Source organism: Schistocerca piceifrons, chromosome 9 (genome assembly GCF_021461385.2).
Source record: "Schistocerca piceifrons isolate TAMUIC-IGC-003096 chromosome 9, iqSchPice1.1, whole genome shotgun sequence".
NCBI classification, from domain to species: Eukaryota; Metazoa; Arthropoda; class Insecta; order Orthoptera; family Acrididae; genus Schistocerca; species Schistocerca piceifrons.
This window is the reverse complement of record NC_060146.1, coordinates 70,491,284-70,518,562: the sequence shown is the minus strand read 5'-3', so window position 1 is coordinate 70,518,562 and position 27,279 is coordinate 70,491,284. Positions and strand designations below refer to the sequence as shown.

Genomic DNA, 27,279 nt, shown 5'->3' with positions numbered 1-27,279 from the left:
TATCGAATTCCAGAACTGTCTGTGAGGTTGTAAAAACTGCTGGTTTCACCGTGTGACATCTGACTGGAACAAACCTCGTCTGCTGCGGCGAGACACCCATAAACGGGACCAGGTCACATGTTCGCCGTCTCTGGAGCAACGAGGCGGAGCGGCGGAGACTTCACAGGCCATTCTCTGTCTTTTACGAGCGGCCTGGCCAGTTCGGTACGCTGCTACGCCTTCTACGGCGAGAATTCCACTGGGGACGGACGTCAAGGAAGTAGATCTGTCACTTACCGTGTGTCGGCGGCTTTCCCGCTCCGAGAATACCGTTAACCTTTAGTAAAAGACCTTCGAAGCACTTTATGGGTCGGATACGGAGACAGCAATGGACTAGTACGTCACTTACGAATGAAATACGTAGGGAGTGCAGGGGAGCGAAGGCAAATGGCTGCACGATAAATGCAAAGAAACTGAAAAATAAATTTGTAAAAGAAAAAAATGGTCTGTTGTCGACTGTAGTGTGAATGTTCTTTGTTTACGCAGACAAAGTAGGAGGTAATGCAACCACAGCTGTAAGCGATCATCTTGGGTATTAATAGCCTGCTTCAGCTGCATTTAGTCCTTTATTATTGGATCACTATCTGTTTCGTGGCGCTAAAAACCACATCTTCAGGTGAACATCTGTATAACAGTGAAACCAGCAGGAATAACAACCCTGAGAGATACACTGGTATGGTAAATTACTTTAAGATTTTTAAAAAAATTAAATAATATATATTAAGCACTTTTACATGAGAATATCAAAATGTTAGTATTCACGTAACTAAAACATTATACCGCAATAGCTCGGAACTTCGTACCCAACATTCGTTGCCCTTCAGAACAAAACACCGCTAAAAGACGGTATGTCATAGAACAAAACAGCCCGATTCCACCTTAGTGGACGGGTGCTAAACAAATAACTTCCTTGTCGCGTTTGGTCCAGGTAGAACATCCCTCCATTTTGTGGCAACAGCTTCTTGATTTTTCATTCTGGCCCAAAATTAGATCTTAATATTCATTTATTTACACCTTACCAATGGATCGCTATGGTATGATCTGTTTACGACCCATCCACGATCTTGGAATCCAACTGTTTTATCCTGTGACATATCGCTTTTTAGCAGTGCTTTTGTTCTGAATGACAGCGAATGTTACGTATAGAGTTCGAACTTTTCCGCTCTGTTTCAGTTATGTGAGTACGAACATTCTGATACCCTCATGTTAAAGTTGTTAATATTTATTAAAAAAAGTTTTAAAATCTTAAAATAATTTACCATACCAGTATATATATCAGGGTTATTGCCTGTGGATTTATTGTTATAAAGACGTTCATGTAAAGATGTGGCTTTTAGTGCCAGGAAACCGGCAGTGATCTAGCAATAAAGGACTAAATACAGCTGAAGCGCTTTATTAATACACAAGAAGTTCTTTATTTAACCCTTTAAGACCCTCTGGCTACAATTGTGTACATTAATTTTCACTAGGTCTTAGCTGCAACACAAGTATTTTTTCCCAATGGGAACCCGACGTACACATTTGTGAATGTTCAACCTTTCCATCATGCGCAAATGTTGCCAACTATATTTGTGTATAAATCTTGTATCTAAAATCATAAAAAATTCGCCTGCGAGCATTACCAGATAAAGAAAAATTTTCTTTTCTTCGGAAAAAATCAGGTCTGAAAGGGTTAAATGGTGCGATTAGCTAATTTCTACCCTAAGTCATTTTCATGCACAAGCGCGATGTCACGTATTGGATGGTGTAATTACCAGATCCATGTAGCTGATAATTGCACTACACTATTAAATGCGAGACATCGCCCATCTGCTTGAAGATGACTTAGGGTTGAAATTTGGAGATCGTGGGATTTAAATTAAAGCCTATTCAGAAGTTTTCAAAAACATTAGCCCTTAAAAAAAAAGAAAAAAGAAAAAAAAAGAAATAGAGCTTTAAGCGATCAGGTTGGCGGAGGCAGGGTGGGCATGGGTCACAACCCCGACGCCGGCCACAATGTCTCTCCCCCCGTTCCTCGAAATGTAGTCCAAGGGACGCGGGTTTTTTTTTTAAATTTTTATTCGACTTCTTTTATTTTATGTTCTCTTTCTGTTATACATTTTTTTGCCTTTTATGGGTGCAAAACGCAACATGCAGAGACTCGAGGTGCCTTTCAACCCAGCCAAACGAGAAACTGCTCCCAACACCGTCTAGATTTGAAGATGGCGTGTATCCATGTCTGCTTCTCGCTAGGTGAAAAGCAATATACTGGGTGTTCAAAAAGTCAGTATAAATTTTAAAACTGAATAAATCACGGAGTATCGTAGATAAGTACAAATTGACACACATACTTGGAATGACATGTGGTTTTATTAGAACCAAAACAATACAAAAGTTCAAAAAATGTCTGACAGATGGCGCTTCATCTGATCAGAATAGCAATAATCAGCATAACAAAGTAAGACAAAGATGATGTTCTTTACACAAAATGCTCAATATATCCACCATCATTCCTCAACAATAGCTGTAGTCGAGGAATAATGTTGCGAACAGCACTGTAGAGCATGTCCGGAGTTATGGTGAGGCCGGCCGCGGTGGCCGTGCGGTTCTAGGCGCTGCAGCCCCGAACCGCGGGACTGTTACGGTCGCAGGTTTGAATCCTGCCTCGGGCATGGATGTGTGTGATGTCCTTAGGTTAGTTAGGTTTAAGTAGTTCTAAGTTCTAGGGGACTGATGACCTTAGAAGTTATGTCCCATAGTGCTCAGAGCCATTTGATTTGAGTTATGGTGAGGCATTGGCGTTGGATGTTGTCTTTCAGCATCCCTAGAGATGTCGGTCGATCACGATACACTTGCGACTTCAGGTAATCCCAAAGCCAGTAATCGTACGGACTGAGGTCTGGGGACCTGGGAGGCCAAGCATGACGAAAGTGGCGGCTGAGCACACGATCATCACCAAACGACGCGCGCAAGAGATCTTTCACGCGTCTAGCAACAAGGGGTGGAGCGCCATCCTGCGTAAACATCGTACGTTCCAGCAGGTGTTTATCAGCCAGGCTGGGGATGACGCGATTCTGTAACATATCGGCGTACCTCTCACCCGTCACGGTTGCAGTTACAAAACCGTAATCACGCATTTCCTTGAAGAAAAAAGGCCCGATAACGGTAAATGTGGTAAATCCAACCCATACCGTGGCTTTCTCGTCGTGCAATGGAGTTTCCACGACAGGTCTAGGGTTTTCGGCAGCCCAAATTCTGCAGTTGTGGGCGTTGACAGACCCTCGGGGCGTGAAATGAGCTTCGTCGGTCCGCAACACGTTACTCAACCAATCGTCATCTTCCGCCATCTTTTGAAACGCCCACGTTTCAAATTCCCTCCGCTTCACTAAATCGCCAGGTAACAGTTCATGATGCCGATGGATTTTATACGGATAGCATCGGAGGGTACGCCTCAGTGCCAACCAAACAGTAGTGTATGGAATGCCGGTGCGACGTGCGACTGCACGAGCGCTGACTTCCCCGTTCGTAGACGAACCCGCTACAGTCTCCATTTCTTCCTGAACTGTCTCAGCAGCATTACGCCTTGTGCTCGGTCGGCCACTACGGGGTCTATCGTCAAAAAAACCCGTGACTTCGAACTTCGAAATCATTCTCGCCACAGCTGCATTTGTCAACGGACCTTTACCCGTTCGAATCCCCTTCCTATGGCGATAGAATCGTAACGCTGAACTAGAACATTCCCTATTCTGATAATACAGCTTCACTAAAAGCGCCTTTTCAGGTAACGTCAACATGCTGCGACTGCTGGCGCATCTGATTCTCTCTCTCATTACAGTTCCTTTTATACACGATTGTCATGCGCAGTCAAAAAAAAATGGTTCAAATGGCTCTGAGCACTATGGGACTCAACTGCCGTGGTCATAAGTCCCCTAGAACTTATAACTACTTAAACCTAACTAACCTAAGGACATCACACACATCCATGCCCGAGGCAGGATTCGAACCTGCGACCGTAGCGGTCGTGCGGTTCCAGACTGTAGCGCCTTTAACCGCTCGGCCACTCCGGCCGGCCATGCGCAGTCACTGACGTTCTGCTGTCCAGCGCCATCTGTCGGACATTTTGTGAACTTTGTTTTTTTCCTAATAAAATCCCATGTCATTCCAAGCATGTGTGTGAATTTTTACCTCTCTATCTACATTATTCCCTGGTTTATGAAGTTTTCAAATTTATACTGACTTTTTGATCACCCAATATAGTCCCCTGAGTACATCAGGCATGAACGTAAGTTCCTGAACCGCTCCCATTGTACCCAAATTCCCAGCCTGTTGCAGACCACTAGCGTAGCGCCATCTATCCATGAACCGCTCACTCGCCATTTCAAGGTTTGAGGCGCCATGTGACGGACTGCGCAGCCCCTCCCGCCGGAGGTTCGAGTCGTCCCTCGGGCATGAGTGTGTGTGTGTGTGTGTGTGTGTGTGTGTGTGTGTTGTTATTAGCACAAATTAATTTAACTGGTGTGTAAGTCTAAGGACCGATGACCTCAGCAGTTTGGTCTCTTAGAAATTCATACACATTTTAACATTTTTGATAGGGTTCGGTGTGCATTCGCACTATACTGAAAGAATGAATGTTTTGTCGTCGCACTTTATTTATAAATTGAAAATATTTCATTGCAGTCTACAACAGACCCTGTTTTCTTTTATAAAGTATATAGAAACTGTGCATCCTCACAGAAATAAAATTTTAATGAAGAAGAGATGATCGCTGGAAGGACTGATTCAATACAACGACAAGTCAAAACAATCTCCGCTGAACGCGTCAGTATTGAGGATGTTGAAAGCAGAGGAGAGAGCGGACCCTCAAAAAGTGTACGTGGAAGGCCTCTACTAGGACGAGGATTTGTCTATTGGCTTGATGGAAGAACCATTGGGAGTCGATCAGGAAGACGTAGGGGATACAGTATTAGAGTCAGAATTTGAAAAAGCTTTGATAGACTTACGATGAAATCAAGCAGAAGGCATAAGATAAAATTCCCTCGGAATTTATAACTGCACTAGAGGAAATAACAACCAAACAACTGTTTAAGTTGGTGTATACAGTCCTTGAAATTGGTGATAAACCAACAGAATTCAGCAAAAATATCATCTACGTAATTCCCAAGATAGCAAGGGCGGAAAAGGACGAGAATTATAGCGTATTCCAAATCGCTGCAAACAGTAATATTCGCAAGAATAGATTAAGGACCTATTAGATACGATCGGTCTGGTTTTCGGAAAGGTGACCGTGCGCCAGATAATGGGATCAAGACTTAAAAAGCAAACGAGACACGTTAATACGGTCTGTCGACCTGGAAAGAGCATTAGGCGGTGAAGAATGGTGCAAGATGTTCGTAATTCTCAGAAAAAAAGGCATAAGATGGGTAGTTCGTAGTATATTCTTGCCTGAAAGAAAAAAAATAATAAAAAATAAGAATGAAAGACTACGAACGAAGCGGACGAGACAGTGATGTAGCCTTCGCTTAAACTGTTCAATCTGTACATCGAAAAACCAATGCCCGAAATAAAAGAAAAGTTCAGGAGCGGGATTAAAATTCAGGGTCAAAGGATGTCAGACGGCCGCTATGGACGAGCGGCTGCTGCTGCTACGCCGCAGGTTCGAGTCATGACTCGGGCATGGATGTGTGCGTTGTCCTCAGGTTAGTTAGGTTTAAGTAGTTCTAAGTCTAGGGGAATGATGACCTCAGATGTCAGTGATAAGATTGCCGTCCTCTTTGAAAGTGAAGAAGAATTACAGGATCTGTTGAATGGATTGAACAGTCTAATGAGTACCGAATATGGATAGAGAGCAAATTGAAGAAAGACGAAAGTAGTGATAAACAGCAGAAATGAGAATATCGAGAAACTTAACGTCAGAAGTAGGCATCACGAAGCAAACGAAGTGAATGAATTCTGCTACCTAGGCAGCAAAGTAACTCATGATGGACGGAGCAAGGAGGACATCTAAAGCAGACTAGCAATGGTAGAAAGGGTGTTCGTGACCGAGAACAGTCTCCTAGTACGAACCATAAGCTTTCATTTGTGGAAGAACTTTCTGAGAATGTACCTTTGGAGAGCAGCACTGTATGGTAATGAAATATGGACTGTAGAGCTACAGAAGAATGGTGAAAGTTAGATGGACTGGTAAGATAACGAGTGAGGAGATTGTCCGGAGAAGCTGTGAAGAAAAAAACATGTCGAAAACACTGATAAGGAAAAGGGACTGGATGATAGGACTTCATTTAAGGCATCAGGAAATAGTTTCCATGGTACTGTGGGGAACAGTACAGTGCAAGAGCTGTAGAGGAAAAGAAAAGTTAAAATATGTCGAACAAATACTTGAGGTCATAGGGTAAAAATGCTACTCTGCGATGAATAGGTTGGCGCAGGAGGTGAAACAGCCGCATCAGACGCGGCAGAAGACTCTTAACAAGAAAAATATATTGTATATGTACCAAATTAAAATGCGTGCTTAGGTGTTCTTCCACATTCACGATATTTCCAGTCCGGTTTTCCAGAGTCATAGCTGGCAGAGTGAATTCGCATTACCAGCCTTTGCCTTTTCCCCTTTCTATAAACAGAACGTGGAAACGGATGCAGCGTGGAAACAGTGTTGGTGGGTTTGGCGGCTATTGGGGTATACGGCACTGCGGAGCGCGTCCCGTATTCATGAGCGCAGATTTGCGATTCGGCGCACTCGCCGGTTTTTACAGTTTGCGAAACTGCTGCGTCGCGTTTTTCTGAGTGCACGGGGTCGGCAATTTGCATACTTAAATGTGGCGACGTTCGTGTTGCAATCAGTTCCGTACACGTGTCCAGCACGTCTCTCAAAACAAACACCAGTGCCTCCGGGCACAAAATAACACGTCCCACGTATATACGATGTTCAAATGTGTGTGAAATCTTATGGGACTTAACTGCTAAGGTCATCAGTCCCTAATTTTACACGCTACTTAACCTAAATTATCCTAAGGACAAACACACACACACCCATGCCCGAGGGAGGCCTCGAACCTCCGCCGGGACCAGCCGCACAGTCCATGACTGCAGCGCCCTACACCGCTCGGCTAATCCCGCGCGGGCATATATACGACTCTGATGACAAATACACTGCGAACTTTCAGCGAAAACTCTTTTAATTTAGAATTTATCTAATTTGAAAAACCTGCCACAAACCTCCCCATCTCCAGTCGGGTGTTTTGATCAGATTCTACATACCGTCAACAGGCCTGGAACGAAATTATGGTCCAAAGCTCGTGGTCTAGCGGCTAGAATTGTTACCTCTGGATCACGGGGTCCCGGGTTCGATTCCATGCCGGGTCTGGGATTTTCTCCGCCCGGGGACTGGGTGTTTACGTTGTCCTCATTATCTCGTCATCATTCGGGAAGCGACGAGATTGGAACTAGACAGACTGAGAACTGGTACGGGCGCTGATGATCTCGATGTTGCGCGCTCCACAAACCAACATCAGCATCATCGTCAAAATTATGCCGCTGGATCTCGGAGTCCCGAGTTCGTTTCCCAGCCGAGTCGGGAGAAAATGTTTGTGTTGTCCTCATGATTTCTTCATCATTCAGGAAAAGTGGCGAAACTGAAGAGTGAAAAGATTGGAAATTTGTACAGGTGCTGATGACCACGCCGTTGAGCGTCCCACAAACCAAAATCATCGTCATCATCATCGAAATTATGAAGTAACTTTTGTATATATCTTTCAGAGTTTGAACGAACTTCGTCCAAAAATTATCAATGGAATCAGAGACGAATAAAACACGCATAGAATGAGATTTTCACTCTGCAGCGGAGTGTGCGCTGATATGAAACTTCCTGGCAGATTAAAACTGTGTGCCGGGCCGAGACTCGAACTCGGGACCTATGACTATTAAATTTTCGTCTCCCTTCACTATCTGAATAATTTCTTTTATCTCATCATACATTTCATCAATTTCTTCATCATCTGCAGAGCTAGTTGGCATATAAACTTGTACTACTGTAGTAGGCGTGGGCTTTGTGTCTATCTCGGCCACAATAATGCGTTCACTATGCTGTTTGTAGTATCTTACCCGCACTCCTATTTTTTTATTGATTATTAAACCTACTCCTGCATTACCCCTATTTGATTTTGTATTTATAACCCTGTATTCACCTGACCAAAAGTCTTGTTCCTCCTGCCACTGGACTTCACTAATTCCTACTATATCTAACTTTAACCTATCCATTTCCCTTTTTAAATTTTCTAACCTACCTGCCCGATTAAGGGATCTGACATTCCACGCTCCGATCCTTAGAACGCCAGTTTTCTTTCTGCTGATAACGACGTCCTCCTGGGTAGTCCCCGCCCGGAGATCCGAATGGGGGACTATTTTACCTCCGGAATATTTTGCCCAAGAAGATGCCATCATCATTTGACCATACAGTAAAGCTGCATGCTCTCGGGAAAAATTACGGCTGTAGTTTCCTCTTGCTTTCATCCGTTCGCAGTACCAGCACAGCAAGGCTGTTTTGCTTAGTGTTACAAAGCCAGATCAGTCAATCATCCAGACTGTTGCCCCTGCAACTACTGAAAAGGCTGCTTCCCCTCTTCAGGAACCACACGTTTGTCTCGCCTCTCTTGTGGTTGCACCTACGGTACATGTATCTGTATCGCTGAGGCACGCAAGCCTCCCCACCAACCAAGGTCCATGGTTCATGGAGGGGGGGGGGGGAGGGCACTTGGAAATATACTGAGTTAATTGTACTTTGGTCTTCTCCTGGCATTCTAATTACAAAGAACGTTAGATCAGCAGCGCAGGGACCTCTATCGGGATAATCGCACTGGTAACGAACTTGTATTTTATACGTTGCTGTATCAAGGCAGAGACCGGAATACATCCAGCAAATAATTAAGTGTAGGAATGAAGAGGTTGACACAGGAGATGAAATCACGGTGGGCCGCATGAAACCGGCGAGAAAACTTATATACACTCCTGGAAATGGAAAAAAGAACACATTGACACCGGTGTGTCAGACCCACCATACTTGCTCCGGACACTGCGAGAGGGCTGTACAAGCAATGATCACACGCACGGCACAGCGGACACACCAGGAACCGCGGTGTTGGCCGTCGAATGGCGCTAGCTGCGCAGCATTTGTGCACCGCCGCCGTCAGTGTCAGCCAGTTTGCCGTGGCATACGGAGCTCCATCGCAGTCTTTAACACTGGTAGCATGCCGCGACAGCGTGGACGTGAACCGTATGTGCAGTTGACGGACTTTGAGCGAGGGCGTATAGTGGGCATGCGGGAGGCCGGGTGGACGTACCGCCGAATTGCTCAACACGTGGGGCGTGAGGTCTCCACAGTACATCGATGTTGTCGCCAGTGGTCGGCGGAAGGTGCACGTGCCCGTCGACCTGGGACCGGACCGCAGCGACGCACGGATGCACGCCAAGACCGTAGGATCCTTCGCAGTGCCGTAGGGGACCGCACCGCCACTTCCCAGCAAATTAGGGACACTGTTGCTCCTGGGGTATCGGCGAGGACCATTCGCAACCGTCTCCATGAAGCTGGGCTACGGTCCCGCACACCGTTAGGCCGTCTTCCGCTCACGCCCCAACATCGTGCAGCCCGCCTCCAGTGGTGTCGCGACAGGCGTGAATGGAGGGACGAATGGAGACGTGTCGTCTTCAGCGATGAGAGTCGCTTCTGCCTTGGTGCCAATGATGGTCGTATGCGTGTTTGGCGCCGTGCAGGTGAGCGCCACAATCAGGACTGCATACGACCGAGGCACACAGGGCCAACACCCGGCATCATGGTGTGGGGAGCGATCTCCTACACTGGCCGTACACCACTGGTGATCGTCGAGGGGACACTGAATAGTGCACGGTACATCCAAACCGTCATCGAACCCATCGTTCTACCATTCCTAGACCGGCAAGGGAACTTGCTGTTCTAACAGGACAATGCACGTCCGCATTTATCCCGTGCCACCCAACGTGCTCTAGAAGGTGTAAGGCAACTACCCTGGCCAGCAAGATCTCCGGATCTGTCCCCCATTGAGCATGTTTGGGACTGGATGAAGCGTCGTCTCACGCGGTCTGCACGTCCAGCACGAACGCTGGTCCAACTGAGGCGCCAGGTGGAAATGGCATGGCAAGCCGTTCCACAGGACTACATCCAGCATCTCTACGATCGTCTCCATGGGAGAATAGCAGCCTGCATTGCTGCGAAAGGTGGATATACACTGTACTAGTGCCGACATTGTGCATGCTCTGTTGCCTGTGTCTATGTGCCTGTGGTTCTGTCAGTGTGATCATGTGATGTATCTGACCCCAGGAACGTGTCAATAAAGTTTCCCCTTCCTGGGACAATGAATTCACGGTGTTCTTATTTCAATTTCCAGGAGTGTATATATATATAAGTTTTCTCGCCGGTTTCATGCGGCCCACCGTGATTTCATCTCCTGTGCCAACCACTTCATTCCTACACTTAATTATTTGCTCGATGTATTCCGGTCTCTGCCTTGATACAGCAACGTATAAAATACAAGTTCGTTACCAGTGCGAATATCCCGATAGAGGTCCCTGCGCTGCTGATCTAACGTTCTTTGTAATTAGAATCCCAGGAGAAGACCAAAGTACAATATTTCCAAGTGCCCCCCACCCTCCATGAACCATGGACCTTGGTTGGTGGGGAGGCTTGCGTGCCTCAGCGATACAGATACATGTACCGTAGGTGCAACCACAAGAGAGGCGAGACAAACGTGTGGTTCCTGAAGAGGGGAAGCAGCCTTTTCAGTAGTTGCAGGGGCAACTATGTTGTTGTTGTGGTCTTCAGTCCTGAGACTGGTTTGATGCAGCTCTCCATGCTACTCTATCCTGTGCAAGCTTTTTCATCTCCCAGTACCTACTGCAACCTACATCCTTCTGAATCTGCTTAGTGTATTCATCTCTTGGTCTGCCTCTACGATTTTTACCCTCCACGCTGCCCTCCAATACTAAATTGGTGATCCCTTGATGCCTCAGAACATGTCCTACCAACCGATCCCTTCTTCTGGTCAAGTTGTGCCACAAACTTCTCTTCTCCCCAATCCTATTCAATACTTCCTCATTAGTTATGTGATCTACCCATCTAATCTTCAGCATTCTTCTGTAGCACCACATTTCGAAAGCTTCTATTCTCTTCTTGTCCAAACTATTTATCGTCCATGTTTCACTTCCATACATGGCTACACTCCATACGAATACTTTCAGAAATGACTTCCTGACACTTAAATCAATACTGGATGTTAACAAATTCCTCTTCTTCAGAAACGCTTTCCTTGCCATTGCCATCTTACATTTTATATCCTCTCTACTTCGACCATCATCAGTTATTTTGCTCCCCAAATAGCAAAACTCCTTTACTACTTTAAGTGTCTCATTTCCTAATCTAATTCCCTCAGCATCACCCGACTTAATTACACTACATTCCATTATCCTTGTTTTGCTTTTGTTGATGTTCATCTTATATCCTCCTTTCAAGACACTGTCCATTCCGTTCAACTGCTCTTCCAAGTCCTTTGCTGTCTCTGACAGAATTACAATGTCATCTGCGAACCTCAAAGTTCTTATTTCTTCTCCATGAATTTTAATACCTACTCCGAATTTTTCTTTTGTTTCCTTTACTGCTTGCTCAATATACAGATTGAACAACATCGGGGAGAGGCTACAACCCTGTCTTACTCCCTTCCCAACCACTGCTTCCCTTTCATGTCCCTCGACTCTTATAACTGCCATCTGGTTTCTGTACAAATTGTAAATAGTCTTTCGCTCCCTGTATTTTACCCCTGCCACCTTTAGAATTTGAAAGAGAGTATTCCAGTCAACATTGTCAAAAGCTTTCTCTAAGTCTACAAATGCTAGAAACGTAGGTTTGCTTTTCCTTAATCTTTCTTCTATAATAAGTCGTAAGGTCAGTATTGCCTCACGTGTTCCAGTGTTTCTACGGAATCCAAACTGATCTTCCCCGAGGTTGGCTTCTACTAGTTTTTCCATTCGTCTGTAAAGAATTCGTGTTAGTATTTTGCAGCTGTGACTTATTAAGCTGATAGTTCGGTAATTTTCACATCTGTCAACACCTGCTTTCTTTGGGATTGGAATTATTATATTCTTCTTGAAGTCTGAGGGTATTTCGCCTGTTTCATACATCTTGCTCACCAGATGGTAGAGTTTTGTCAGGACTGGCTCTCCCACTGCCGTCAGTAGTTCCAATGGAATATTGTCTACTCCGGGGGCCTTGTTTCGACTCAGGTCTTTCAGTGCTCTGTCAAACTCTTCACGCAGTATCATATCTCCCATTTCATCTTCATCTACATCCTCTTCCATTTCCATAATATTGTCCTCAAGTACATCGCCCTTGTATAGACCCTCTATATACACCTTCCACCTTTCTGCTTTCCCTTCTTTGCTTAGAACTGGGTTTCCATCTGAGCTCTTGATATTCATACAAGTCGTTCTCTTATCTCCAAAGGTCTCTTTAATTTTCCTGTAGGCGGTATCTATCTTACCCCTAGTGAGATAGGCCTCTACATCCTTACATTTGTCCTCTAGCCATCCCTGCTTAGCCATTTTGCACTTCCTGTCGATCTCATTTTTGAGACGTTTGTATTCCTTTTTGCCTGTTTCACTTACTGCATTTTTATATTTTCTCCTTTCATCAATTAAATTCAATATTTCTTCTGTTACCCAAGGATTTCTACTAGCCCTCGTCTTTTTACCTACTTGATCCTCTGCTGCCTTCACTACTTCATCCCTCAAAGCTACCCATTCTTCTTCTACTGTATTTATTTCCCCCATTCCTGTCAATTGCTCCCTTATGCTCTCCCTGAATCTATATATATATATATATATATATATATATATATATATATATATATATATATATATATATATAAGTGAAGTTGAACGTGGTGTTATTGTCGGTGCATGAGCGATGGGACACAGCATCTCCGAGGTACTGATGAAGTGGCGATTTTCCCGTACGACTACTTCACGAATGTGAATATCAGGAATCTGGTAAAAAATCATATCTCCCACATCGCTACGGACAGGACAAGATCTGCAAGAATGGGACCAACGATGACTGAAGAGAATCGTTCAACGCGACCCAAGTGCAAACCTTCGGCAAATTGCTGCAGATTTCAATGCTTATTGATGAATAAGTGTCAGCGTCCGAATCATTCAGCGAAACATAATCAGTATGAGCTTTCGGAGCCGAAGGCCCACTATTGTACCGTTAATGACTGCATGGCACAAAGATTTACGCCTCGCCTGGGCCCGTCAACACCGACATTGGACTGTTGCTTACTGGAAACAAATTGCCTGGCCGGACCAGCCTCATTTAAAATTGTGGCGAGCGGATGGACGCGTACGGTTATGCAGACCACCTCATGAATGCATAGACACTGCATGCCAGCAGGTGACCGTTCAAGCTGGTGGAGGCTCTGTAACAGTGTGGGGCGTGTGCAGTTGGGGTGATATGGGACCCCTGATACGTCTATATCCGACTGACAGGTGACACGTACGTAAGCATCCTGTCTGATCACATTTCGACAGACTCGGGCATTTCCAGCAGGACAATGCAAACGCCCCACACGTGCAGAATTGCTACAGAGTGTCTCCAGGAACACTCCTCTGAGTTTAAACACAGCCGCTGGCCACGAAACTCCACGGACATGAGCATTATTGAGCATATCTGTGATGCCTTGCAACAAGCTGTTCACAAGAGATCTCCAGCCGTCGTACTTTTACGGATTTATGGACAACGCTGCAGGATTCATGGTTTCAATTCCCTTCAGCACTACTTCAGACAGTAGTCGAGTCCATACCACGTCATGCTGCGGCACTTCTGCGTGCTCGAGGGGTGTGGTGAGGGGGCGGGGGGGGGGGCTACATGATGTTAGGCAGGTGTTCCAGTGTTTCTGGCTCTTCAGTATATATAGACGGGGGGCGGGGAGGGGGAATGTGTGCGTGTGTGGGTGTGTTTAACAGTACTCGAAAAAAGATCCTTATCCGCAGGGACCAGTAACGGACTCCATGTGTTGTCAATGACGATCGGTTTCGAACCCAGTAGTAGTTTCGTGTGTCAGAACCTGCAGGTTCATCCGAACCGGTTTTCGAGAGGCAACTGCGAAGTGAGCTGTATGCAACGCAGGTCTGGAGTCAGGTACCTGGAAGAAGGTCAGTGTTCGTCCCAGCGCCACGTAAATGTCCGCCATGCTTCGTCCACCTTAAGTTATATTGCTTCCAAAGATAGCTGAATTTCTTAACTTCGTCTGCTTATTGATCACCGAGCTCATACACCAACAAATAAAGCACTCTTCATACACGGTGTGGTGGTGGGCACGACAGATCACGACGCCTGTGTTCTGCTGTATCGTCACGTCTCCACGGCCATCCATACCACTGCACCGGTTCCAGCCGATCGACTCGCACATACGCACCATTGCACTGCCGTGACGTCGAGATGGGTTGTCGTATGACCCCTGGTACCAGTTTCTCAACATTCACTGCGCTCGATAGTTGGTGAGCGTACTCTTTTGTGATGGATGACGAATACGCTACTAGCCATTAAAATTGCTACACCAAGAAGGAATGTAGATGATAAACCGGTATTCATTGGACAAATATGTTATACTGGAACTGACATGTGATTACATTTTCACGCAATTTGGGTGCATAGATCCTGAGAAATCAGTACCCAGAACAACCACCTCAGGCCGTAAAAACGGCCTTAATACGCCTGGGCATTGAGTCAAACAGAGCTGGGATGGCGTGTACAGGTGCAGATGCCCATGCAGCTTCAACACGATACCACAGTTGATCAAGAGTAGTGACTGGTGTATTGTGACGAGCCAGTTGCTTGGCCACCATTGACCAGACGTTTTCAATTGGTGAGAGATATGGAGAACGTGCTGGCCAGGGCAGCAGTCGAACATTTTCTGTATCCAGAAAGGCCCGTACAGGATATGCAACATGCGGTCGTGCATTATCCTGCTGAAATGTAGGGTTTCGCAGGGATCGAATGAAGGGTAGGGCCACGGGTCGTAACGCATCTGAAACGTAACGACCACTGTTCAAAGTTCCGTCAGTGCAAACAAGAGGTGACCAAGACGCGTAACCAATGGCCCCCATACCATCAAGCTGGGTGATACGCCAGTATGGCGATGACAAATACAAGCTCCCAATGTGCGTTCACCGCGATGTCGCCATACACGGATGCGACCATCATGATGCTGTAAACAGAACCTGGATTCATCCGAAAAAATGATGTTTTGCCATTCGTGCACCCAGGTTCGTCGTTGAGTAGACCATCGCAGGCGCTCCTGTCTGTGGTGCAGCGTCAAGGGTAACCGCAGCCATGGTCTCTGAGCTGATAGTCCATGCTGCTGCAAACGTCGTCGAACTGTTCATGCAGATGGCTGTTGTCTTTCAAAAGTCCCTATCTGTTGACACAGGGATCGAGACGTGACTGCACGATCCGTTACAGCCATGCGGATAAGATGCCTGTCATCTCAGCTGCTAGTGAAACGAGGCCGTTGGGATCCAGCATGGTGTTCCGCATTACCCTCCTGAACCCACCGATTCCATATTCTGCTAACAGTCATTGGATATCGACCAACGCGAGCAGCAATGTCGCGAAACGATAAACCGCAATCGCGATAGGCTACAATCCGACCTTTATCAAAGTCGGAAACGTGATGGTACGCATTTCTCATCCTTACACGAGGCATCACAACAACGTTTCACCAGGCAACACCGGTCAACTGTCGTCTGTGTATGAGAAATCGGTTGGAAACCTTCCTCACGTCAGCACGTTGTTGGAGTCGCCACCGGCGCCAACCTTGTGTGAATGCTCTGAAAAGCTAATCATTTGCATACCACAGCATCTTGTTCCTGTCGGTTAAATTTCGCATCTGCAGCACGTCATCTTCGTGGTGTGGCAATTTTAATGGCCAGTAGTGTATTTTTCGCGTTAGCTTACATTTGCATTCCTTACGACAGAATTTAACTACGTTACAAAATCAGTGGGTCGGCTCTGGACAGTGTTACGTGTACAGAAAAACGCTTGTCGGCGCAGTGTGCTTGGCTGTTTGGTAACCGCCGGTAGGAGAGAGAGAAAAGTGGACGATGGAGGGGGGGGGGGGGGGGGGGGAGCAATTACCTGCAGCTTGCGAACACCGTCCCTCAAGGTTACGATCTAATACAAGGCCACAGACGGCTTTCAGGGTCGAATCAATTCTGTCGCTGTGTCTGCAGTAAAGATATTCGCAGAGCTCCACGCAGACACAAAAGTCTCACCTGTGGACTACAATCTGACTACTCTTCCATCTTGTATGACGTTATTCTGTAGAAGTCTCCGCTTATTTTCGCTATCCCTAATCGATTACGAGTAATTAGGGTAAAGCGAGTACACCCGCCCCAGATTTCTTAACTCTTCGAGTACCAACGTTTTCTGCTCAAAACCACCATTATATGTAGGAACTCCCAATGACTTGTAGAAACATATACCGTATGTTTGAAAAAGAACTCCCTAGTTTTAATGTGTCCTAGAATCTGTACAAAGTGACATAGACTATTCTAGTTCGTGGTGTTTGATTCAGCAACTCTCCAAGTTTGACTCCCCTGCAGTTGGCAGGTCTGCTTGACCTTGAGACGACAGCAGGGCTGTTTTTTCCTCTGTTCCCTCAGTTCAGTCCAGGCGTGCTTGCAGCGCAGTGCAGAGCAACTCAGCAACAATGTGTACTCTGCAACAGAAAGCGCAGTGTGTTATTTGGCACGTGCAAACTGAGTCAGATACAACAGTGCAACGTAATTTTAGACGTCAGTATGGTCGTGAATTACCTGCAGCAAAAACTATCAGTCAATGGCTAAAGTCTTTCAAGGAAACCGGTAGTGTTAAAAAATATATCGGCTCAGCCACTTGTTTATAGTGTAAAACACTAAGATTGACGCGTTTCGGAAGTCAAGCTTCCGTCATCAGAATAATAAAAAGTAAAACAACCTGTTAAAACTCGATAAAATAGAACATGCAGCAGGCACAATAAAATTGATAATAAATTAAAACATCGTGGCTACTTGCCATGTTGCAGCCGTGCCTTCCAAGGTGCATCTCCACATAGTCGTCAAAATATAAAAATCTCTAAAATGGTGTCGCCTATGGTGTTCAACATCTAACCACATGGCTCTCTCCTCTATCGTCGTAAACCGCCCGTGCCTCTTCGTTGATACCACACACCACGGAGCCAAAAACGACACTGAAACGCGAGTGAGCTCACGCACAAGTAAACAAGGAAGTCACAGAGATTTCTATACAAACAGATAACGTATACATGTTCCAAGAACCTCATGAAATGACGGTATCCTACCAATTGCTAAAAATGTAGTTACTAAAAGAAACCAGTGAAATGTTTCAAAAAGTTATTTGTATCACCAGTTAGCTGTTCATTCAGTGTGTTCTGATTATCCGCGCTATGTATCGTAATTTCCAGCTGTTCTAGTAGATCCAGCTTTTTGCCTTTGTCCTGTCTATGTAAAATAACGAGATCCTGAACTGGAAATTACGATACATAACATGAATAATCAGAACACACTGAATGAACACCTAACTGGTGATACAAATGACTTTTTCAAACATTTCACTGGTTTCTTTTAGTAACTACATTTTTAGCAATTGGTAGGATACCATCATTTCATGAGGTCCTTGGAACGTGCATACGTTATCTTTTTGTATAGACATCTCTGTGACTTCCTTGTTTACTTGCGCGTGCGCTTACTCCTGTTTCAGTGTCGTGTTTGGCTACGTGGTGTGTGGTATCAACGAAGACGCACGGGCGGTTTACGACGATAGAGGAGAGAGCCATGTGGTTAGATGTTGAACACCATAGGCGACACCATTTTAGAGATTTTTTTTTTATATTTTGACGACTATGTGGAGATGCACCTTGGAAGGCACGGCTGCAACAAGGGAAGTAGCCACGATGTTTTAATTTTATTATCAGTTTTATTGTGCCTGGTGCATGTTCCATTTTAGCGAGTTTTAACAGGTTGTTTTACTTTTTATTATTCTGATGACGGAAGCTTGACTTCCGAAACGCGTCAATCTTATGTTTTACACTATAAACAAGTGGTTGAGCAGATATTTTCTTTAACATTGACATTCATAACCACGACCTCTCATCCAGTATGGATAAAATCAAAATGAAACCAGTATTATTTTAAAAGCAAAATCGCCCGGTACACCGAGAACTTCTGAAGATGTTGAATAGATCCGTGTTTCGCGTGTTCAGAGCCCGACGTAGTCTACAGTTATGAGTGCCTAAAGGTACTGCGTATGATGTTGTGCGCAAAAGACTTACGTTGTGCGCCTATACATTGCAACTGGTACATGAAATAAAACCTGCTGATAAAATTCGAAAGGTATGAGTTTGCTGTTGACAATGCGACACCCCACACGTCCAGAATAGCTGCAGAGTGGCTCCAGGAACACTCTTCTGAGTTTAAACACTTCCGCTGGCCGCCGAACTCCCCAGACATGAACATTATTGAGCACATCTGCGACGCCTTGCAACGTGCTCTTCAGAAGAGATCTCCACCCCCTGCAGGAGTCATGGTGTCAGTTCCCTCCAGCACTACTTCAGACATTAGCCGAGTCCATCGCAAGTCGTACTACGCCACTTCTGCGTGCTTGCGGGGGCCCTGCGCGATATTACGCAGGTATACCAGTTTCTTTGGCTCTTCAGGTACAAAGGGCCGCGTAATCTATGGATGATGTATGTTCTATATAGCTTTCCTCCCGCTGTTACATAGAAATAAACAGTATTTGTAGCAAAATTGAAACTTTTATTGTTTAATTAAGATTGTATACGAAAATAGTTGTTTTGTACTGTGATACAGAGGGGTATTGTAGTAAAAAGAAAAAGCAATACAGAGCAGCACTAGAAAACACAAATTTCTGAAAAAGAATAAAGGTAGCGCTAAGCAAGACACAAAAACATGTTTCTGTTATCCACAAATAACATTCGCACTTATTAATAGTAACACGAAGCTCCTGTCTTTGATGATTATGAGAAACGTTCCATTGAGCACAAAATAACGACAATAATTGCATAGATTTTTTTATATTTCAGCATGTAAAGTGCATTTGCGTCAAAAGTGATTTTTTTGGTTATACACTCCTGGAAATTGAAATAAGAACACCGTGAATTCATTGTCCCAGGAAGGGGAAACTTTTTTGACACATTCCTGGGGTCAGATACATCACATGATCACACTGACAGAACCACAGGCACATAGACACAGGCAACAGAGCATGCATAATGTCGGCACTAGTACAGTGTATATCCACCTTTCGCAGCAATGCAGGCTGCTATTCTCCCATGGAGACGATCGTAGAGATGCTGGATGTAGTCCTGTGGAACGGCTTGCCATGCCATTTCCACCTGGCGCCTCAGTTGGACCAGCGTTCGTGCTGGACGTGCAGACCGCGTGAGACGACGCTTCATCCAGTCCCAAACATGCTCAATGGGGGACAGATCCGGAGATCTTGCTGGCCAGGGTGGTTGACTTACACCTTCTAGAGCACGTTGGGTGGCACGGGATACATGCGGACGTGCATTGTCCTGTTGGAACAGCAAGTTCCCTTGCCGGTCTAGGAATGGTAGAACGATGGGTTCGATGACGGTTTGGATGTACCGTGCACTATTCAGTGTCCCCTCGACGATCACCAGTGGTGTACGGCCAGTGTAGGAGATCGCTCCCCACACCATGATGCCGGGTGTTGGCCCTGTGTGCCTCGGTCGTATGCAGTCCTGATTGTGGCGCTCACCTGCACGGCGCCAAACACGCATACGACCATCATTGGCACCAAGGCAGAAGCGACTCTCATCGCTGAAGACGACACGTCTCCATTCGTCCCTCCATTCACGCCTGTCGCGACACCACTGGAGGCGGGCTGCACGATGTTGGGGCGTGAGCGGAAGACGGCCTAACGGTGTGCGGGACCGTAGCCCAGCTTCATGGAGACGGTTGCGAATGGTCCTCGCCGATACCCCAGGAGCAACAGTGTCCCTAATTTGCTGGGAAGTGGCGGTGCGGTCCCCTACGGCACTGCGTAGGATCCTACGGTCTTGGCGTGCATCCGTGCGTCGCTGCGGTCCGGTCCCAGGTCGACGGGCACGTGCACCTTCCGCCGACCACTGGCGACAACTTCGATGTACTGTGGAGACCTCACGCCCCACGTGTTGAGCAATTCGGCGGTATGTCCACCCGGCCTCCCGCATGCCCACTATACGCCCTCGCTCAAAGTCCGTCAACTGCACATACGGTTCACGTCCACGCTGTCGCGGCATGCTACCTGTGTTAAAGACTGCGATGGATCTCCGTATGCCACGGCAAACTGGCTGACACTGACGGCGGCGGTGCACAAATGCTGCACAGCTAGCGCCATTCGACGGCCAACACCGCGGTTCCTGGTGTGTCCGCTGTGCCGTGCGTGTGATCATTGCTTGTACAGCCCTCTCGCAGTGTCCGGAGCAAGTATGGTGGGTCTGACACACCGGCGTCAATGTGTTCTTTTTTCCATTTCCAGGAGTGTATAAAAGCACAGAAGCTACGTCGTCAACTAATTTTTATTGCTTATAAAATGCAATTTATATTTTTTAAGGATTTACCACAATGGACTAACACTAACGACGTGCGGGATTCATTATGTACAAAACAACAAACAAGGGGAAGTCGTCGGCTCCCAGTTTTTCGTTCAGACACTCATTTATGTTTCTTTCCCTACCGATTCTACCAATACTCCCAGTAATCCTACAGTTTACTACATCATGTATGTACTGTAATAAAACGACAGAACCGTAGTTTTCGCAGACTGCCACTCTATTCTCCACTGACCTTGAAGCTGTTGGTGATTCTCCACTCACAATTCTCCCCTTCCCGTTCTGTAGCGACGTGACCATTTCTCTTGATATCTAGTGGTAAATTCGGCACTACATAGGACTCTTCTGGTACTTGTGATCATACATGAAATCGCTGTGTGAAATATCAGCGTTTCGCCTAAAATGTTAATTTTTAGGGGAGGAGGGGAGGTACGGAGCCATCAAGGCCTCTTTATTCCACCCGCACCCAATCCTTGATTCAGCACGTGGGTATCGACTATGTCCTGGCGATGCCGTAGCAATGTCGAAACCTGTTTGTACGACCCGAAATTAACGTGAGGTTTTTCTCTTTTTTTGTGTACAGCTGGAGTCGCCGCCAACGACGCCCATGTCCGCCACAGCCCCCGCCACCCCCATGAGCTACGAGATCCGCCCCCTGACGCAGCAGGATGGCCCCCGCATGATCTCGTTCCTGCGGCGCCTCTTCTTCCGTGACGAACCGCTCAACGTGGCGGTGCAGCTGGTGCAGCCGGGAGAAGAGACGTGCCGCGAGCTGGAGGAGTACTGCCTCTCCTCGCTGCCCGACGGTAAGAAAACATCTTCTGTCTAACAACCCGCCTACCAACCAACTTGTTAGCTCGCCTCTCTATCGGCAGATCGGCCACGTATGCTGGCGAGCGCCTGTTATCGCTGGCAACCCGCGGCACACAGACGGCGTGTGGGTTGCTCTGAACTACAGGGATTCACATCAGTTTGTGACACTTGCGCAGCGGACGAATGGATGGAATTGACAATTTTTTTATTATTATTTTTTTGTATGGTTTCACGCAAGTACTACCACGTCGTGGATGGACTTTCTAGGTGTAAAAAGGTGAAAGAGTAATTATCACTTTATTTCTGCGTGAGAAGGGTATTGAACACTCCGTCCTACAACCTCTGCAAGCTCTGATTACTTTATTCCATTTCATGTTACATGCTCCAGAATGAGATTTTCACTCTGCAGCGGAGTGTGCGCTGATATGAAACTTCCTGCACATTAAAACTGTGTGCCGGTCCGAGACTCGAACTCGGGACCTTTACCTTTCGCGGGCAAGTCTCTACCGACTGAGCTACCCAAGCACGACTCACGCCCCGTCCTCACAGCTTTACTTCTGCCAGTACCTCGTCTCCTACGTTCCAAACTTTACAGAAGCTGTGATTCTTGAGTTTCTCCCGGCGTCTTTGATAATTAAAATATCCACGGGTGTACTGCCGGTCTACAGTGTCCAACGGGCACAATATTTCGGCGATCATACATGTCACCATCATCAGGTGAAGTGACGGACTGAGTTCCTGTGAACGTGATTTACAGAACCTTGCAGAACTAGCAGCCCCCATGCTGTGGCTAAGCCATGTCTCCGCAATATCCTTTCTTTCAGGAGTGCTAGTTGTGCAAGGTTCGCAGAAGAGCTTCTGTAAAGTTTGGAAGGTAGGAGACGAGGTACTGGCAGAAGTAAAGCTGTGAGGACGGGATGTGAATCGTGCTTGGGTAGCTCAGTCGGTAGAGCACTTGCCCGCGAAAGGCAAAGGTCCCGAGTTCGAGTCTCGGTCCGGCACACAGTTTAAATCTGCCAGGATGTTTCAAAGTTACATTCGTTTTACTCGCTTTTTGTTTACAAGCATACATTACTCTGTCATGTCATTGGAGTGCCTCGATGATGGCGCGGGGGAACTCTGATGCGATGCCACATCTCAGGGTTGACAAACTCCGCACAATCGTCTTTTAGTGGGCGTTAGTGCGTCAGTGATAGCGAGCTGTTTTTGTGTGGATGATACGATTACTTCCCTGATGGTCTCCACGTGCAGTTGCTGATGGAGATGGCTGATATTTGCCAATCTAGGTACTCATAGGATTGACAGTAGACATCGGTTTTGTAGAGTTTGCAACGGTTTGAGATTGTTGTTACAGGTAATCCCTCAGGAGGGGCATCTATAAAATATAGACAGTAGGATCGTTGTTTGGTAGAGGCTTAGATTGGTCCTCACTTTCAGATGTTTAATCGACAGCAGTGGTTATAAATGTTGAAACAGGTGCACGGTGTTGTTTCGTTTTCCCTGAACATGGTTCTTGAAAAGAAGTCTCCGATCCACTACCACTGCCAGGTATTTCAGCTGGTTTGTCCAAGGGACTGCGATATTATGCTGCATGATACGGCGAGTGAACAATGCATTCAGGGTAATGTGTCTTGTTGCTGTTCGTACGTAAATAAGTGTAAGCTGACGTTGAAGGCGTGGTATCGCTCCACGCTGCATCGTCTCTGTGGCTGCTGGTAAGGATCGCTGTATTCTCGGCGAATTGCGCAGGGACGATTCTCATTGGGATTGATCAGCACCTGTAGGGCCCCAAGCGCCTGCCTTCTCAGCAAGTTGGCAACCCCGACACAAAGATGCCGTTTGGGTTGCCTGAACTATAGGGCTTCACATCGATAGGTGTAGCGGAAGAATGGATGGAATGAGATGGTCTTCAGTGAAACTGGGTCCGCAACTGCGGTAAATAAATGATCGTCGCTTTCTCAGGACTTGCTGGAGACAAAAAGGAAAAGAAAATATTTCCCAATCCTGATGAAACAATGACGTTAATCAGGGATACATCATAACGTAAAAAAATCGAACTTCCTGTATGCCCGTATTTATGTACTGTTATCAAAGATACAAGATTGAGAACAAGGTACTGAAACAGGAGCGTTTGCAATGCTTATTCAGACATATACCAACTAAAAAGAAATATTTTTCAGAGTCTGGTATCTATAAATTTAATTGCGGGCTAAGTTCTACAGTGATTAAACGTGAAGAGAGGTTAACACCCAGTTTAAAGAGCGCTCGTCGATAAATGACAGTAACCACTCCACCACTGCTGTACGCTAAAAAGTAGAAATTACTTAGCTTTAGTGAATCGCTACAGGTCTAACATAAGGCAAAGAAAACTGAAGTCATGTATGTGGTGGAGACGATCTGGATTTATATCCACCTAAGTGATCAGTTCTCAATTAATAAAAATACCTGCGAAATGCGAAATTTATAGACAATTTTCCGCCCGTTCTGTGAGCAAGCATTCATGGTCACGGAACATGCATTCATTGCTATAGACGTAAGCAAATGTGGCCACGATGTGGGAAGACCATGCAGCTCTCTAATACTAGATCGTTGAACATTTAAGTTTAATATTTAACATCTTTATTTCCATTTTATTACGCAGCTATTAGAGCACAATTTATCTCATTTTATCTCGACCGGTAAATTACACACTTTGGATAATGCTTTAATTTGCTGTATCTTAACACTTAAAGGTTTGTCGATGACATTCTGTCAGAGACAACAATGAACTTGGAAGAGGAGTCCAACAGAATGAACGGTGTCTTGAGAAAACGAGATAAGATAAACATCAACGAAAAAAACGAAGAAAACGCAGTGTGGTCGACATAAATCGGATGATGTTGATGGAATTAGATTACGAAAGGAAACGCCAAAAGTACCAGACGGAAATGCCTTGTGACTCGGGCTTCCCGTCGGGTAGACCGTTCGCCGTGTGCAAGTCTTTCGAGTTGACGCCACTTCGGCGACTTGCGTATCGATGGGGATGAAATGACGATAATAAGCACAACACAACATCCAGCCCCTGAGCGGAGAAAATCTCCGGCAAAGCCGGGAATCGAACCCGGGCCGTTAGACATGACATTCCGTCGCGCTGACCACTCAGCTACCAGGGGCGGACAGTAGCAGATAAGTTTTGCTATTTGGACAGTAAAATTACTGATAATGGCAAAAGTAGAGAGAACATAAAAAGTAGATTGCCAGTGACAAGAAAAGAGTTTCTGTAGAAGAGAAATTTGTTAACATCGATTGTAGTTTTAAGCGTTAGAAAGCCTTTTCTGAAGGTGTTGGTCTGCTGTGTAGCCGTACATGGTAGTGAAACATGGACGATAAACTATTTAAACGAGAAGAGACTAGGAGCTTTGATATGTGATGCTATAGGTAACTGCTGAAGATCACATGTGTAGATCACGTAACTAAAGAGGAGAGTCTTCAGCATCACGTTACAGAGGTAGCACAAGAAACATTGATGCTGGTGATATCTAATCTCGAAACATGTTGCTAATTAAATAATACAAGTAGTTAACAAATTTTGTGAATGGTATTGATATTTTTAAATTCTTTTCGTATATTTGAAATATTCACACTCGCTAAACACTCAATATGGCTTTAAATAGCTGCGGGAACAAGGAACAATTAGCAAACGATAAACTGTTTTGCTTTCATTATTTCGTATGTCTGTAAGCGAGGTCAAGTTCATAAAAGGATGGAAATTACTTTTAAAGACCGGCCGGGGTGGCCGAGCGGTTCTAGGCGCTTCAGTGTGGAACCGCGCGACCGCTACGGTCGCAGGTTCGAATCCTGCCTCGTCCATGGATGTGTGTGATGTCCTTAGGTTATTTATCTTTAAGTAGTTGTAAGTTCTAGGGGACTGATGACTTCAGCAGTTAAGTCCCACAGAGCCATTCTTTACGTTTCAAGTTTGTTTGAAAACGCTAATTGCTCGGTTTATCAAACAGTTGTTTTTAAGATTGGATCTTGCATTTATAAAACACCTTAAAATTACGTTTAAGGCTCTTTGAAAGTCACTAAGTAGATGGATGAGTACAGTCTCAGTAATGTGTGTTTTGTTTTAGCATCTCAGATCTAGGATGTCAAACCTCCGATCAGTGTATAGTACAGTGATATACACTCCTGGAAATTGAAATAAGAACACCGTGAATTCATTGTCCCAGGAAGGGGAAACTTTATTGACACATTCCTGGGGTCAGATACATCACATGATCACACTGACAGAACCACAGGCACATAGACACAGGCAACAGAGCATGCACAATGTCGGAACTAGTACAGTGTATATCCACCTTTCGCAGCAATGCAGGCTGCTATTCTCCCATGGAGACGATCGTAGAGATGCTGGATGTAGTCCTGAGGAACGGCTTGCCATACCATTTCCACCTGGCGCCTCAGTTGGACCAGCGTTCGTGCTGGACGTGCAGACCGCGTGAGACGACGCTTCATCCAGTCCCAAACATGCTCAATGGGGGACAGATCCGGAGATCTTGCTGGCCAGGGTAGTTGACTTACACCTTCTAGAGCACGTTGGGTGGCACGGGATACATGCGGACGTGCATTGTCCTGTTGGAACAGCAAGTTCCCTTGCCGGTCTAGGAATGGTAGAACGATGGGTTCGATGACGGTTTGGATGTACCGTGCACTATTCAGTGTCCCCTCGACAATCACCAGTGGTGTACGGCCAGTGTAGGAGATCGCTCCCCACACCATGATGCCGGCACTGTGTGCCTCTGTCGTATGCAGTCCTGATTGTGGCGCTCACCTGCACGGCCCCAAACACGCATACGACCATCATTGGCACCAAGGCAGAAGCGACTCTCATCGCTGAAGACGACCCGTCTCCATTCGTCCCTCCATTCACGCCTGTCGCGACACCACTGGAGGCGGGCTGCACGATGTTGGGGCGTGAGCGGAAGACGGCCTAACGGTGTGCGGGACCGTAGCCCAGCTTCATGGAGACAGTTGCGAATGGTCCTCGCCGATACCCCAGGAGCAACAGTGTCCCTAATTTGCTGGGAAGTGGCGGTGCGGTCCCCCTACGGCACTGCGTAGGATCCTACGGTCTTGGCGTGCATCCGTGCGTCGCTGCGGTCCGGTCCCAGGTCGACGGGCACGTGCACCTTCCGCCGACCACTGGCGACAACATCGATGTACTGTGGAGACCTCACGCCCCACGTGTTGAGCAATTCGGCGGTACGCCCACCCAGCCTCCCGCATGCCCACAATACGCCCTCGCTCAAAGTCCGTCAACTGCACATACGGTTCACGTCCACGCTGTCGCGGCATGCTACCAGTGTTAAAGACTGCGATGGAGCTCCGTATGCCACGGCAAACTGGCTGACACTGACGGCGGCGGTGCACAAATGCTGCGCAGCTAGCGCCATTCGACGGCCAACACCGCGGTTCCTGGTGTGTCCGCTGTGCCGTGCGTGTGATCATTGCTTGTACAGCCCTCTCGCAGTGTCCGGAGCAAGTATGGTGGGTCTGACACACCGGTGTCAATGTGTTCTTTTTTCCATTTCCAGGAGTGTAGTTTTGAATGTACATTCGGTTGTATATCTGGATATTGTCTGTAAAACGTGTTGCAATAGAGTTAGTAGTAAGGAAGTATTCATTTAAAATGTCATTCGTGATGATGAAGCAACCCTATGTGATCAAAAGTATCTGGACACCCCCAAAAACATAC

The 27,279-nt window shown here is 46.2% G+C and overlaps 1 protein-coding gene across 2 annotated transcripts in view; it reads left to right on the top strand.

Annotated features, from left to right (window-relative positions):
- Positions 1-27,279, top strand: part of LOC124717050 (arylalkylamine N-acetyltransferase 1-like) — a 256,852-nt gene that overhangs the window by 202,202 nt on the left and 27,371 nt on the right. For both annotated transcript variants that reach the window (XM_047243724.1, XM_047243725.1), the window contains exon 2: positions 21,313-21,535. In XM_047243724.1, coding sequence (XP_047099680.1) covers positions 21,313-21,535 — 223 coding nt within the window. The remainder of the gene's footprint in view (positions 1-21,312; positions 21,536-27,279) is intronic.